The sequence below is a fragment of the Nicotiana tabacum genome, chromosome 6 (assembly GCF_000715075.1).
Source record: "Nicotiana tabacum cultivar K326 chromosome 6, ASM71507v2, whole genome shotgun sequence".
NCBI classification, from domain to species: domain Eukaryota; kingdom Viridiplantae; phylum Streptophyta; class Magnoliopsida; order Solanales; family Solanaceae; genus Nicotiana; species Nicotiana tabacum.
Genome location: NC_134085.1, coordinates 201,139,719 through 201,156,592, shown reverse-complemented (window position 1 = coordinate 201,156,592; position 16,874 = coordinate 201,139,719). Strand labels below are relative to the sequence as shown.

General features: G+C 38.1%; 1 protein-coding gene and 1 long non-coding RNA gene across 2 annotated transcripts; one reads left to right on the top strand and one right to left on the bottom strand.

Annotated features, from left to right (window-relative positions):
- Positions 1–1,413: 1,413 nt before the first annotated feature.
- LOC142182268 (uncharacterized) lies at positions 1,414–3,259 on the bottom strand. Its single transcript, XR_012711124.1, has 2 exons — positions 1,822–3,259; positions 1,414–1,665 (listed from the first exon to the last, which is right to left on the bottom strand). It is a non-coding gene; the product is annotated as an uncharacterized LOC142182268 (long non-coding RNA).
- Positions 3,260–8,424: 5,165 nt separating this feature from the next.
- On the top strand, positions 8,425–9,544 carry LOC107811176 (LOB domain-containing protein 41-like). The gene has a single exon (XM_016636061.2). It carries the CDS (start codon positions 8,585–8,587, stop codon positions 9,293–9,295), a length of 711 nt encoding a protein of 236 aa, XP_016491547.1. The 5' UTR covers positions 8,425–8,584; the 3' UTR covers positions 9,296–9,544.
- Positions 9,545–16,874: the final 7,330 nt, after the last annotated feature.

Here is a 16,874-nt window from a genome sequence, read left to right as displayed (position 1 = left end):
CGCTATCGTAAAAATGCTCGAGAAACTGATGAAGCGAATCGAGACAGGAGAAAAGAAGATCGAGGAAAATGATAAGAAGGTGAAAACTTATAACTCCAGGGTTGACCAAATCCCGGGGACACCACCGGTATTGAATGGACTTGATTCTAAAAAGTTTGTCCAAAAACCTTTCCCCCGAATGCGGCCCCGAAGCCAATCCCAAAGAAGTTTCGTATGCCCGAGATTTCGAAATATAATGGGACGACAGATCCAAACGAACACGTCACCTCATATACGTGCGTTGTTAAGGGAAATGACTTGAAAAATGATGAGATTGAATTCGTGTTGCTGAAGAAATTCGGAGAAACTGTATCAAAGGGTGCTATGATATGGTATCAATAATTTACCACCTAACTCTATTGATTCATTTGCTATGCTTGCAGATTCTTTTGTAAAGGCACACGCTGGACCCATTAAGGTCGTTACCAAAAAGTCGGACCACTTCAAGGTAAGACAGGAAGACAACGAGATGCTTAGGGAATTTGTATCTAGGGTCCAAATGGAGCGAATGGATTTGCCACCGGTCACCGATGATTGAGCTGTTCAAGCCTTCACTTAAGGTTTCAACGAATGGAGTTCCATAGCTTCACAATAATTAAAGAAGAATTTGATCAAATATCCAGCTTTCACTTGGGTCGATGTACATAATCGATATCAGTCGAAGATCAGGGTCGAGGATAATCAATTGGGGACTCCTTCTGGGTCTGTTTATCCTAATAGGCCCGTGGATAGAATCAAGAGGAATATTGATCGGGAACCAAGGTCGAATAGAGATCGATATTAACCGTACAATAGAGATCACAGAGGCAGCGGGTTTGGACGGAACTTTGCACGGAATGAGAAGGATAAATGATCGAGGTCAAATTTCAGGGGGACTTGGTACTAGGAAGGTCAGATTAAACATCCAAAATCCAAATGAAGGTACGACCCCATTTCAATTCTTTCTATTTTTCGACTAACACTTATAGGTTATCGACAAGGAGCGGCACAAAGCTTTGGATCTTAAAACACGTGTTACATTCTTTTTCCCTTGAACTTTTTTGTCCCAATTAGGTTTTTTGGCAAGATTTTTAATGAGGCAACATCGGATCGTGCTAACCTAGAACCAAAGGCCGACCACAAATTGGTGTCAAAGACAGCATTTAACAGTATTCGAGGTTCCCTACAATCAACCTCGAATACTGGGGGGAATTACCTCTGGATATCAACTTTGTTGCCACGGAATTACTTCATAATGACGTGGTTTCAATAAGGCCAAACTTTCACGACCCAACCGATGGGCCGTGACGGGCACGCGGTACCTTACTCAATCGAATAACAACGTAACGTATCTTTCTTATTACATCATCATATACACGTGACATACGAGCCTAATATGCCAACATGATCATTTATAAATTCAAAACATAGGCCGACAAGGCCGTACAATCTTTCACGTACACGACATATGTCTACAAGCCTTTAAGAGTACGTAAATGTCATAAAGGCCGGGACAGAGTCCCGCCATACCAAACAATATCTAAATCATACTAACCAAACACGCAACTTCGAAGCAAATGGAGCGCACCAATATCTCCCGCTGAGTTGATAGCCTAATTTGAGGGCCCTCGACCTGTTTGTCTGGACCTGCGGGCATGAAACGCAGCGTCCCCAAACAAAAGGGACGTCAGTACGAAATAATGTACCGAGTATGTAAGGCAAAATACTGAAAGCTGAAACTGAACTGATAATATAATAACTGCAAGTAGTTGGAAGTCAAAGATAATCTGAAGATATGTTTACCTGCTGATATTGACTCAACTTTCTCAATATTGTTTGACCCTATAAGGCTCTGTGTATATATATATAAATGCTCTGTCGTAGTAGGCTCGCTCATAGGCGCTCGACCACACTAGGCTCTGTATCTCGACCAACTGGGCTCGCTCATAAGCGCTAGGCCACAGTAGGCTCGGTATATATATAACTGTTTTGTCGTAGTAGGCTCGCTCATAGGCGCTCGGCCATACTAGGCTCTGTATCTCAATCAACTGGGCTTGCTCATAAGCGCTCGGCCATAGTAGGCTCGGTATATAACTTACCATCTGATCAGATGTTTCCCAATAGGGGTCTGCCCATCGATTATAGCTCGATGATAATGAAAATACTGTAATACTGTATATATAGATTCTCTGCTCTCTTGACTGGAAAAGAAAATACTCAATTGAATATGAAATCCTGATAATGAGAATATTGTAACTTACAAGGCTAGAAAAATATACGTAACTTGCGAGACTAGCAAAATATACATAAATTCCGAAATATGAATTTTTATCCATGCATTTACTTTATGGTGCAATTATTTTCAGGCAGTGATTACCATAAAATCTACTCACCAAATAAAACAGAATGTCCTACTTAAGTCCATGAATGAGGTAAAGTTTGCAAGAACAACAAAATAAATGTTTGGCAACCATTTAGGATATACACCCCAATTTGACCTCCGTTTTACATCTTACCATTGGGAGGTCCTTTTTATAGGAAAGTTCTTGGCTCTCTCCAGAGACACCATAAGAGAAAAAATGAGGTTTAGATATTGAGAATATGACAAGAGAATGAAGACATCGCCATGATTGCAAGCACCGGTTGCATGACAGGAAATCACTCGCCATTTGGGTTATCCCACCAAGATAGGGATCCCTTCTCGATTGAGTTGCTCAGAGAAAGACGGGAAAAGACTATCATTATCATCACAGCATCATAATTTTTTTTAATTATATGTCTATCTATCAACTACATTCACTGAGAAAAGAAAGTGCTTTTTGGATTGAAATCAAGGGTATACCTGAGAAGCAAAAGTAGTAGCCTTATGTGATACCTTATTCTTTTGTTCACTAGCTTGACCTGAAATCGGGAGCACTATTCAAAGCACAAGAGATCACAAGTTTGATTCCTAAGAATTTGAGACTCGGATACTGCATTTTGCACGGACAAAGAGAAAGCAGCCACCCTTTCAAATAAGAAGTTAAAAGCATAGGTGACAATCCAAGAAGTAAACCAGTTGCATACAATTGCAAGACTTCCAACTGATCATTTTATGTTCGTAGGAAATATCTGATATGGCAATTAATGACTTTTCAGTAACCATAGTACTTGAAAAGGTGTAAGTTGTGTAATGTGCATATGGAGGAATATTGCTAAATATATAGCTGACCTCTGAAATTTCATTTATTCCCTTTATTTCTTCTTGGGCTGATTTCTTTTAGGAATTCTTGTAAATCATTTCTAGTGATTCACTTGTCCGCCTGTATCAACTAAATCATGAGTCACATACTTTGCTAAGGCAAAAATCTGCCACGTGTTGGTCTTATCCAAGATATTTTAGATAATTGCCAATTACCCGTATAATTAAGAATTATCTCAAACTATTTAAAATACTACTTATTTTTAATATACTTTATACAACTTATTATAATATAATTTACTATCGTGGTCATGTGGTACCATATAAAATTAATACATACATTATTATTTTATTAAAACATTCATGTAAAAATATATATATTTTCTCAACTTCTAATTTGCCCTAATCTCATATAAAGAGTATAATTTTTCGTACGCTTAATTCTTAAAATGGTAAAAAGATAACCTTCTTTCCTTGTGCGAAAATTATTTCTATCTTTACAGTAAAGAAAATCTCATAAACTTTCTCATATTATGCATATAATTTACCATATCCGAAAATACTAATAATGGTAACTATCTAAAATTATACTTATAAAACTTTTACTAAAATACTTTACTTAAAAGAAAATACCATACTAACATAATATCTAACGGTATCAAGGTTGGTAAACTTACGGGGTCTTAATCTCTTCAAGCTCATATGGATTACTACGACTTATCCTAATATTAAAGTACGAGATGTAACACAAACGATCGAACGAATCGTACCTACATAGGTTGTTCGAGCCATGGCTCAACATGTACGCATGTTTAATCATTTTTTTGCAAGAATAAAGAGAAGTATTTTTTCCTTGCAATTATCTCATATCTCAGAAAAAGTTTTTCTACTTTACAATTCCATACTTTCAATCTATCATGGAAATAGGCTTAAGGGACGATCATAACGGAAGTTCAAACAACTAACCCCACACTCGGGGACTGTCGTCTGAAACTAAACGAGATCAAATTATTAAAACTTCGAGATCATAAGACTTTAAAGGCGACCCTCGATTTTTATAGGCCACGACCACCTCACTCGAGGACTGACATTTCGGGCAAGCTCGAAGTGAAATGGGAAAATAAGCCTAAGTGGCAAGTCCCAAATAAAAAGGCTACGACCAAATTAATATGATTCAGAGACGTCCGAATTCCATAATAATATGGGCCTTTGAATATTTTCATAAACCGGTTAAAAGGGCTACCCTCGGCAAAAACATGAAAGGCTTCAATAATATCAAGCCTAGAAAACTCTAAAGAGTACAAAATTGTTCGAACTCTCGAACAAGTTCTTTATTTCATGATAAGGCATTACAACCTTTGTAAACACGGATGATAAAACAAAGGGAAAAACATTAAAAGCCGAAAAGGGGATCGTTCTACAAAGGCCAGATCGGCCAAATACAAAGCCCAAGGGCTAGCTTAACCCGAGTTCGAATAAATTCTCACTCGGGGACTATCTATTAAAGCTCATGGGCTAGCTTAACCCGAGTTCGAACAAATTCTCACTCGGGGACTATCTATCAAGCCCAAGGGCTACCTTATCTCGAGTTCGAGCAAGTCCTCACTCGACCATAAAGCCTAAGGGCTACTTTTACTTTGAGTTCGAGAAATCATTCCCACTCGACTACAAAGCCCAAGGACTATCTTAACCGGAGTTCGAGCAAATTCTCACTCATGGATTATCTATCGAGCCAAGGGCCACCTTATTTCGAGTTAGAGTAAATCCTCACTCGATCATAAAGCCTTAAGGCTACCTTCACTTTGAGTTCGAGCAAGTCCTCACTCGACTATAAAGCCCAAGGACTAGCTTAACTCGAGTTCAAGCAAATTCTCACTCGGGGACTGCCTATCAAGCCCAAGGGCTACCTTATCTCGAGTTCGAGCAAGTCCTCACTTGACCATAAAGCCTAAGGGCTACCTTCACTTCGAGTTCAAGCAAATACGCATTTGACTATTAAGCCTAAGAGCTACTCAAACATAAGTTCAAATGGTCATTCAGGGTCCGTCGATCAGAAACGATCGAGGGCAGTACTTATTATTAGTCCTTACCATCTCAAACTTTGGACCTTCAAAAATAGCTTCATAATTTTATGCTGAGGCACTTTGACCCGTACAAAAAGATAATAGATTCAGAAGCCATGGAAGGGAAAAAGTTTTATGTATTTATTAAAATCTTTTTACAAGGGCGACACGGCCCGAAAGAAGTTCTTTACAAAAGGCCAAATCGGCCTCGACAGGAATACGAGAACTAAGTAAAAGCCTAAGTGGCCTAGTCATCTCCAGAAGTGGCGTCTCTGCCCTCAGAGTCTTCTGCACTTTCAGATTCGCTCAAGCTTTCGGATTCGTCGTCATCATCGAGCAAGGAAGAATAGAGATTGGAATATTTGGTGTTTTGGGAAGAACAAGCAAAGAAACTCAAAGACTTGGAGATAGGAAGCTCAAAGTCTCAATTTGTTTCTTGTCATTACACTCCAAAAACGAAGGGACTATTTGTATACGGTCAAAATCGGGCTTGCCTAATTTTATATGGATAATCGGAATCGGGGTGGCAGACCAAGGCTCGGCCCGCGTTATATCGGACTATGGTGCGGAGATGAATTGGTAAGTTCGTGGATCAATGGCCGGTCAAGATCAAGATCAGCTGTGATCGAGACTGAAGCGAGACCGAAGGAAGCCTTCTAGGTCGAATAACAGAAAGCCGAGATATTCGTGATCGGGCAAGGGTCGTGGCGGAAATCTCGGCACGTATCAAATCAAGACCGAACATTTAGCTAATCATGGAATTTCCTTCTATAATTAGAATTATACCATAAATAGGATTCATGTACTATATAAAAAGAGTCCTAATCATTTTGTAAGGATATTATTCTCGCATATCAATGCAATACAATAATCTTCTTTTCTTATACTCTCTTGTTCATCAGTTTATTTCATATTCCATAATTTTATTCTCAGTTAGTTCGAGGGTGACCTAGCTCGAGGGCTGAATTATACTGAATTATATTTTAATATTGGTTTGCTTTGTTTTATTGTTAATTTCTAGCATTAATTCTTATATTTATTAGTCTGTGCCAAGTGAAATCACATATCCTTAAAATCACTTACAAGTTTAATTGTTATGTGACTTTAAAGGGTAAACATATTGGATCATGAATATCTACAGCTTCTTAAAAGGAATTCTCTTTTATTATTAGAGTCACAAGTGAACGATGCAGAGAAATACGCTATCCATTCACAGCCTAGTAGTAAATAAGGCCCTGTTTTTTTTTTTTTAAAATGTGTTTGTCAACGAAATTTTACAAGTTTTTGAAAAGTTTTCAAAAATGAATTTTTCAAACAAATATTTCAGATTTTTTTTTCTTTACCCATAAAACTATAATATTTTTTAAGTAAAATTCAAGTTCAAACATAATTTCAAATTCAATTTTTTTTTTCCTTTCAAAAATTACAATTTTTATGTAGACGCCTGTTAAATGCCTAAATCTCAGTGGAGCGCGTGAAATGAACATGCTTATAAAGAAGAAGTAAGAGGCGAGCCGCCAGAAGTCTGGGACTGTGAACACAGGCTTTACACGTGTTGCTTTGATACAATTCCTGGTTTTGGACCAACTTGCATGTCATTCTCCGCCTTATCACGCATCTTCATTTTGGAAGAATATTGTTCGCCTTAAGCTATCAAATGACTATAGTACCCTCACGATTTGGTTTTTCTTTTAGCTTGTTCTACCGCCATTCCAATTTAGGTGATCGAATTTAACTTGACGCATAATTTAAGGAAAAAATTTGAAAATTATGATTTATAAATTGTTTTCAAGTGTATAGATATGTAGTAAGAATCTTGTATTAGACAACAAAATGAAGATGTCAATACAACTTAAATTCAGCAGATGATGAAATGTTTTATTATTACTTTTTATATTTTAGACCAAACCAAGAGCCAAATTGGCAAAATATATTCATAGCCCTCCATGACCTAGCCCGTTGGCCAAGCGGTAAAAATCAGCTTATTTTGATAATTTTTTTTTTCAAAAGTGTTTTTTTCAAAAGTACTTTTGGTGAGAAGCAGTTTGTGTTTGGCTAATTAGTTTGAAAAGCACTTCTGAGCAGCAATTAGTGTTTGACCAAGCTTTACAAACTACTTGTATGTGTATTTTTCTCAAGAGTGCTTCTCAAAAAAGTGCTTTTGAAGAAAAACTACTTTTTTTCTGCTTCTCCTCAAAAACACTTTTTTTTCCTTCCAAAAGCTTGGCCAAACACCTCAATTTTTTGCTAAAATGCTTTTGGCAAAAAAAAAAAAACACTTTTGGCCGAAAAGAATCTTGGCCAAACAGGCTATTAGAGGATATATATTTACTATAGCGAGAAATGATTAACAAAGATCACAACTGGAGATAGAGTACAATTCTATACATAAAACAAGTTAACAACATGTAGCTATCCTATTTACAAATATATATTGAACAACATGAAAAAAGAGATGAAACTTTGCTTATTTAACCCTAGAGGATATATATTTAATGTAGCGAGAAATGATTAACAAAGATTGCAAATGGAGATAGAATACAAATTCATTTGTGGATCACGACATAAAACAAGATAACAACATGAGCTATCCTATTTATAAAAAAAATATTGAACAGTATGAAAAAAGACATGAAATTTTGCTTCTTTAACTATGCTACAACTTGGTCACAAAAAAAAAAAAAAAAGATACGTGGGCGATCAACGTAAAAATAATCTAAATAGTAATGTCTGGATAAATGATTTACTATATACCACAACCAATTAATTCAGAAATAAGATATACTCCATTGTTCACAATAAATGATCATTTTATCTTTAGTAAATTCATTAATGAAATACGAATTTCTAGAGAATAAAAATATATTCACTAAATTAATTTTAATTAATTATTATATTGATACATTTGAATATGTAAATAAGGGTATATTTTAATAAAATAAAATTAATTCCTTCTTGATTATGTAACTAAACACTTATTTTGGACCAAAATAAAAAAATAAAATTATCATTTATTTTGAACCGGACAGAGTAACGCTTAAGTTTCTCCACAAAAGGAATAGGGGTAAATTGGAGATTACAAAAGTAGGTGAATGAGCTTTTCCCAAAGAATTGAAACAGCCAAAGAGATTTAAGATTTCCCAGGATACCACTTTCAGTGAAACCACTTGCAGCGCCCCTTATAAACTACAACTCCCTCTTCACATGGAAAACTCAATTTATTCATCTCCTCCTCCATATAAGACTCTTTCCCTTACTACTACGAAAAACCAATACAACTCATTCAAATCCAATAGACATAAACAGAGAGTGATATTAAACTATGCGTTTAAGCTGTAATGGATGCCGGGTCCTCCGTAAAGGTTGCAATGAAAAATGCTCCATTAAACCCTGTCTTCAATGGATTAAATCCCCTGAAGCACAATCCAACGCTACCCTTTTTCTCGCTAAGTTCTATGGCCGTGCTGGTCTTCTCAATCTCATCAATTCTGGGCCTGACCATTTACGTCCTGCTATTTTCAGATCTTTGTTGTATGAAGCATGTGGACGTATTGTAAATCCCATTTACGGTTCCACTGGTTTGTTAACCTCTGGTAACTGGCAACTTTGTCAAGCCGCTGTTGAAGCCGTTCTAAGCGGCGCGTCGATTGAAAAACTTTCTCCCGATTCGGCTGCAAATACTGTATGCCCGTCGCTCAAAGCATGTGACATTCGCCACTTGTCCAAGGCAAACGATTCAACTCCCGATCTGCACAAGGTGAAGATGCGAACTAAGTTTAAGCGCGTGTCCGCTAAGCCGCAGCAGAGGAATCAGTCGCCTGAGGTTGACGATGCGGCTCGGGTCATGTGGAGTTGGTCTCATATGGAGGAGGAAGCAATCGGGTCGCCCAGCCGCGACTCGGGTCTGAGCCAACAGCGGGATGGAGAGAGCGGTGACGCTGACAGCGGCTCGGTGGAGACTGTAGAAGCCTCATTGGCTAAGCTGGATGAGAGCGATGTTGGATTGGAACTAACACTGGGTTGCAGCCGTTGATGAAGTCGACAGAATGTGGGACCACCAGAATTTGATGAAGAAATGGATGGTATGGATTAGGACACGTGTACAATATAACGGTAGATCAGCTCGAGCTTGTTTTGATAGCTGCTTTAAAGATGATTAGATTAGAGTCTAGTAGGTTTTTATTTCTTTTTTATTGTTTTTGTTTCAAATTCTTTGTGCGGCATGTGGAATGTGAATGTTAGATACAGAGAAATTAATATACATATCCGAAGTTAACTGCCCTATTATTTTTTCGACCTAACTTATGAAATTACATGTTTTAAGTTGGATAATTTTGGCGTTTTGGATGTTTCTATTCTTCAGATAAACTCGTTTATTGAAGTAGGGAATGACCTTGTATTCAAGATAATATTACGAATAAACTCAGGTAGATGAGAAGCCAAGATGCATAATAGAAGAAACTTTGGACCATTATTAAGTGGCTAGCTTCTTTTCACATATATACTTAATATTTTTCGTGTTTTTTTTTATCTTCGTAATACATAAGAAATTAGAATAATGTTTTGGTGCGTCACCAACAGCTAGCTTTCATTTTCTTGGTAGTTGCTTTGTTAATTAATTACAGACCTTAGTAAATATTCTCTGATCAAATCTATTCACCTTTTGCATCATGCAAAAGTAGTAATATTTGCCATTTATCATCACAAATATTTTGACATTATCAAAACTATAGTACTATTTTTAGAGATCTAAGGCTATACTAAACAAATACGGCTTGTGATTTTTCCATCATCTGTGGACAGCAATCTACGAGGCATCTAAGAATAAGTAGTTAACTAGTCTTAAGAGGTTGAGGTTGCCAAATGATTTTGTTTAGCGAAGTATTAAAGCTTTTTTTTTTTTTTTAATAAGGTGAATTGAAGGTCAAGTGTGTTACATGCTGTCATGCTGGGACTAAAGTGAAATTTAGTTATGTTTACCCTTAAAATTGGATAACAATTAAACTTATAATGTGGTTATAAAGACACTTGATTTAACCTAATACCAATTGATAAATGAGAAGATTAGTGATAGAAATTAACCATAGAGTAAAGCAAACCAATGTTGATACGGAATTCTAACCCTCTAGTTAGAATGCCCTCGAGTTGATTAATGCCAGAACAAATAAAAATAAGGCAAGCTGATGAACAAGAGAATATAAGCTAAAAGAGTGTTATATTACTTTGATATGCGTGAATGTAAGATGATTACAAATAGTTGAGACTCTCTTTATATAGTAGAAGAATCATATATATGATATAATTCTAATTACAAAAGAAAATCTAATGATTAGCTAATTAACCGTCCTTGATTTGATCCGTTCCTAGATTTTCGCCATGATCTTCGACCAGTCACGGATATCTCGCATTTATGTTATTATGCTATCTTCGATCTTACTCGATGTCTATCTCATTTGGTCTCAATCACTACCGGCCTCAATCTTGACAAGTACCTCAAATCTCGAACTCAGTACCTTGTCCTCTTGCCTCGGTCTGATCTATTACGGGATCGATCTTCGATCCTTCACATTGGTCTCGGTAAATTAGTAAAATTGGGTGGCCCCGATTTTAGCCGTTTACAGATAGTCCCCTCATTTTTTGGAGTGTAATGACAAGAAACGAATTGAGCCTTCGACCTTTACCCCGATTTATCATGACGTCATCACCATGACGTAAGCGACAGATGTGACCGAAATGTCCTGTCGGTGTAGTTTTCTAGGTCATTAATGTATGTCAGTTGATGGTCGGCCATTAGTAATTTCGAACCGTCATTGTGAAACCCATAAATAGGCCATTTTCCCATTTTTTCAAACTTTATTTTCAATCTCTCCCGTGCTAATCTTCAAATCTCTTTGCATTCTTCAAGTTCTTCATCTGCAAATCTTTAAGTTTGATTGCCAACCTTTTTTCAAACACCAAACATCCTAATCCCCGTTCTTCTTAGTTCATAAAGACATAAATAGCCCAAAACATCTAAAACCGTTCCATAGAAGGAAAAAACTTCCTCATCTAAGCCAGCCGGCGAACAACCAACGGCGGAGCAACTGCCTGAAGAATTCTTTCCTCCGCCGTGCGTCCTTGACTCCGATTTCATAGTTAAAAAGACCTCCTCGGTTCCGGGCCGATGTCAGACAATGTCGAGGTACATATGTACAATCACTGTGGCCTTTTAAACCAAGTTAAAAAGGATTGCAACTGGGTAGATAAGCATGTGGTGGTGCCCTCGCCCGAAGAGTCAATCACTACATATGTGGAGGGGTTTCTGAGTGTTTACACCTACCCATTCACTTTGGGCCCTCTAGATCCAATTATAGTGAACTTCTGCAAGAAGTACGAGGTCACCCTCGGCCAGATTCACCCTTATTTTTGGAAGATAGTGATATTGTTTCAATTTTTTGTGAGCAAAGTCGAGGGGCTTCCCTCACCCTCGACCATCTCATTCGCATGTATAACCCCCGACTTTATTGAGGTGGGCTAATAAAGCTTCAACATCGGTATTCTAAGGCGGTTTTCTTGAGCATGGATGAGGACAGAGACCGGGATTAGATGGGCCGATTTGTCTGAGTAAAGACCTCGGACCTGATCCCGGCCGAGAGCATGCCATTTCCAGAGAAATGGAATATGAAACGTGAGTATAATCCCACCTTTTAACTTTTGTTTATTATCTTCTATTTTTTTAATCCTTTATTATCGGTGTTTTACCTAGTGCAGCTCTTACCTGGATGCCGGGTGCGATTCCCTATCTAGAGAACTGGGTCAGAAGCCTAGTGTCGACGTCGACACATGCTGAGTGCACATGATGTGAATTGTCGAAGTTTCAGTGGGAGGCCCGAAACCACGGTAAGTTTTTGCATACCTTGACAATTTTGGTCGTTGTCCGAATTTTTCCTCAATACTTATCTTTCTTTTGCAGGTCTCGGGAAGAATGTGCCGATGAGGCCCCCGCCCAGTGATGAATAAAACCCACTCCCCGTTTCGAAGCCGGTGAAGGAAAGCAAGAGGAAAAGGGCTTCGACCACCAAGGGACCAGAGCCTAAGAATAAGGTGGCTCGAAAGTCCAAAGGGGGTGTGATTCCTCTGTCCATAGAGTTGGTCCAACTCCTAAGAGAGGAAGAAGAAGTAGAAGAAGATGATTCCGGTCTGGTGGCTCGAGCACGAGCTAATACAAAGGATCAAAAGGCCACTGAGTCTGTAAGAGCTAAAAGTATTCCGCCTCGAGCTGTTGGGGCTTTGGAAAAAGACTTGGGCAAAGTCCCTGAGTCATCAAAGGCTGAAACCGCCTCCCATCGAGGTGAACAAACGGCGGATATGGACGTGGAATCCGGTCCTGAGGCTCTTCGAGATGAAGAGAATTCCCTGAGTGACCCACTCGGGGCAATTGAAATTGGAGACTCTCTGTCACTTCCTTCATTTTTCGAGGGATGATTCAGGAGGCTCGGGCCATGAAGATTCCTTCCATAGAAGGAGCCCATGGAGAGGAGGACCCTTTCCGTGGTTACTTTACTAGGATCGAGGTCGTCGCTGGCTTGAGTGACTTGGAGACATCGAAGAAAGATTCGGGTGGAGCGCCGAGTCTCTTCAATGAGGCACAACAAACTCTGAATCGGGTAAGCCTTAATTCCCCTTGTTGATATCATACTCGTGTTTTTTCCCTTCTTGTCTAATTTCTTTTCTTCTATCTGTGTAGGCTTTAGCGCTTTATCAGGAGGCATTTTCCAGTTCTCGAGCCGAACTGAGCCGGTACGAGATCGATATTCAAGGGCTTACCGAGGAGAAGAATGCCCTTAAACTTCTTAGTGGGCGGAAAGAAGAAGAAATCAAAGGCCTTCGATTCGAACTGGCCACAGCTCAGAAAGAACATAGCGAACTGACCGAGCAGGTAAATAAAGTCTTAGAAGCTCTTGGCCTCAGTTCGGGAGAGGTGGCTAAAAATTTGATCTCACAAGTCCAGCAACTGCACGAGATGATCGGGCAACTCCGTGGAGAGGTAGATACAGTGAAGGTGGAAACCATAGCACGAAAGCAAAATATGGACCGCCTTGCCTCAGAGAAAGAGACTGTTCGAGCTCAGCTATCCTCGGCTGAAAGCCAGCTCCAAGGTATGAAAGAGAAGAACTTGGCACAAGCCAAGAAAATCGAGGAGCTCCAGGCTAGGTTGGTCACCGAACTTTCAGTGGCAAAATCCGAGGCTGAAAAGGCTAGGGCCGATGTTGAGGCAATCGTGGCCGTTTACCGATCTGACGCTGAAGCCGATCTAGCTCGAGCAAAGGAAGTTGCTGATACCGTTCAGACTCGAGTATACTCGGTCACCGAGCTTTCCAAGTGCAAGTCCCAAAGGGCAACGCTCAGGGAGATCCATGCTCGTGGCTTCGATCTCACTGCCAAGATCAAAGATGCAAAAGAGCTTAAAGATGAAACCAAAGCATTGGTCTCTTCTGATAATGGTGATTTTGGAAATATGAGTGGATCCGGGAATGGAGAAGATTCCGATGACGAATATGTAGCTCCCGAGGAAAATTAGGCACTTAGGATTTTCCCTCTGGGTTTTTTGTGTAGGATCCTGATCGAACTTTGTAAATAATATTTCATATATATAAAGATCTCTTTTCTTCATGACTTGTCTTTATTTCTGCCTTATGAAATTTTTGTTTCATTTATGCCTTATGAAATTGCATTCATAGGTTTGAGGCTTAGACAATTTGATCGAAACCAAACTAGTGTCGAGTGAGTACTTGCTCGAACTCGAAGTAAGGTAACGCTTAAGTTTTTATTGAGTGAGGATGATCCCTCGAACTCAAAGAAAATGATTGCCCTTAGGGTTTAGTATTAGGCCGATGTGGTTGTTGTAGAACGATCGTTTTAATATACATAAGGCTTTCTACCCCTTTTGACTTAAAATATTAATCACATAAAAATTTGTTATGCCTTAGCATGGGATAAATCTATATTCATATTACATTGTTTTCGAGGGATGATGATATCGAAACCCTTTGTTTCGTAATGCCTTAGTAAGGGTGGCAAGTGGACCGATCCCGAGCCTAAGTGGGCCTGTCCAAACGGTCCCGATCCTGGGCCAGTCCCAATTTAAACGGGCCAAACGGTCCCGGCCTTGGTGGTCTTTTTGTAAGAATCGGTCCGGGACTGAGCCCATGAACTAATGGTCCCGGTCTAAACGGTCCCGACCCGCGGGCTAAGTGGGCCCAAGTAGGCCTAAGTGGGCCCAACAGATACTTTTTTTTTAATTTTATAAAAATTAGAGAAAAAAAGATGTTAATAAAAATATCTAAGGCAATTCTTTGTAAATTTTATTATAGAATTGTGACCTAAATTTTTTAATTCAAATTTAAAGACAAAAATATTATAAAGAGATATTCAAAGCAATGTGTTATAATTTTATTATAGCATTAAAAAAATATGACAATATCTTTCTTAGTCTCCCCCCTCCCCTATGGAATGAGCACAACAAGGTGCTAATATCACTATTGAGAAGAAAAAGAAACTAATGAATATGTGCCAAAATACAAGTTACATAATACATACTATTTTTTGTTCATACAAGTTACATGGTATCTCTTACAAACTTCATAAATCCATTAAGGTTCGGAGGAATTTTCGTTGGTGGTGGCGGAAAAGAAACTCGGTCATCACCGCTTCCGGACGAAGCAGAATCCTCCGCAAGTTCAGCTAGAATTTCTTCGAAAGCTTCGTCTACCTCTGGTTTTGATTCAGCAAGTCCAAAATTTTTTATTTCCGAACGGATTCAATCTCTGAAAAGTACTAATTTTTCCAAGCTCTCTCTCATAGACGCTCTATAATCACTGAGTTGAAGTTTTTCTTGACTAAAAGCTCTCTCCGATGCCACTGTTGAAGCTTGAATAGTTAAAATGTCTCGGACCATCCTTGAAAGAACCGGAAAGTATTTTTCTTTGCCCTTCTACCATTCCAAAAGATTAAAGGAGCCGTCGGGATTTACTTCCCCAATTTCCTGTGACAAATAAACTTCAAGCTCATTTAGCTGTGAAAAATCACTACTAGTAGAACTTGAGAATCCTTAAACCCCGCCCAAGCACTAAGTGCTCTTACTCCCGCAATTCTTTTAGATGATTGAGAATCAGAAGAAGAAGTAGTTGGAACATTTGGTCTAGCATGATCTAATGAAACTTGATAAACATTTATAAATAGTTTGAGCATTTATTCTAATTGAGGCTATTACTTCCGGAAGTTTAGACAACTCCTTATCTTCAAGTGTTAAACCTTTATAAACAGTTTCATACCAAAATTGAGGACCTCCTAATTTCATACAAGGATTTAACAAAGCAGCAACACCATAAAAAGAGGAAATAGGAAAAAAATATTTTTTAAACTATTTTCTCATAGAATCAATAGCCTGTTTATAAATTCCTCCCCCCCTGAAAAATGAGCAAATAAATTAGCAAGTTCTACAATATAAACTATACAATTAGAAATAGTAGGATAATATTGTCCAAAAAATTCATTTGTAGAAATATGAAAATTTTCTAAAAAATCTACAAGTATTTTAACAATAGCCCAATCCGCATTTGTAAGGTGCTCATCATCATCATCACTTATATGAGCATTAAAAGTTGAGTTTATGGGGTTTCTATATTCATATCCAACAGCTAACTTTCATTCTCTTAGTAGTTAGTTTATTAATTAATTAAAGACCTTACAAAATATGCTCTGATCAATCTATTCACCTTTTGTATCATGCAAAAGAAGTACTCTCTCTGTTTCAATTTATGTTAACTCATTCTACTAGGCACGAAATTTAGTTTCAATTTATGTTAAGTCATTTTACTTGGCACGAAGTTTAAGAAAGGATAGAAAACCTTTGAACTTGTGGTGTAAGATAAGACATATATATTTTGTGCGGTTATAAATTATTGCATAAAGGTAAATTATTTCAAAATAAAGAACATAGGTCATTTTTTAGCACTGACTAAAAAAGAAATAGATTCACATAACTTCAAACGCAAGGCATAGTATTCTTTGCCATTACCAAAACTCCTATTTTGTAGAGATCTAAGGCTATACTAAACGAGCGCGGCTAGTGATTTTTGTTGGGTTTTTAAGTATATTAATCCTTAAAAGAGGGCGAATGAGAAATCGAGGGAAAATGAAATATTTGAGTTTCATTTGAGATTCCCTCCTTGATGAAGGAATATTGTCCGATATTGGAAGAGGAAAAGGTTTTTAATGGGTATAAAAGCAATTGCCCTTCTTCTAGCTCTTAAAGAGTTGAGAAGAAGGCAAGCCTCGCGTCGTCGTCGCTCGCTCGCTCGGCTTGGCTTCGGCTACGAATTCGGATTCGGATTCGAATTTGGTCAAATGATCGATTGATTGATTAAATTTTTGGACCAAATTTATTTGTTAATAGTAAATATTAACAGAAATATTATTAAATATTTGTTTTAATAACAAAATATTAATATTAATATACAACCGATTCTATTTTTCCATTTTCTGTTTTTGTAACAGAAAATTAACTACCCTCTTTGTCACGACCCCGGTTCACCCTCCGTGAACCATCGTGACGGCACCTAGTCTCTATG

Coding starts and splice junctions, on each gene's coding strand:
- LOC107811176 (XM_016636061.2), top strand. CDS start 8,585: ATGCGTTTAAGCTGTAATGGATGCCGGGTCCTCCGTAAAGGTTGCAAT.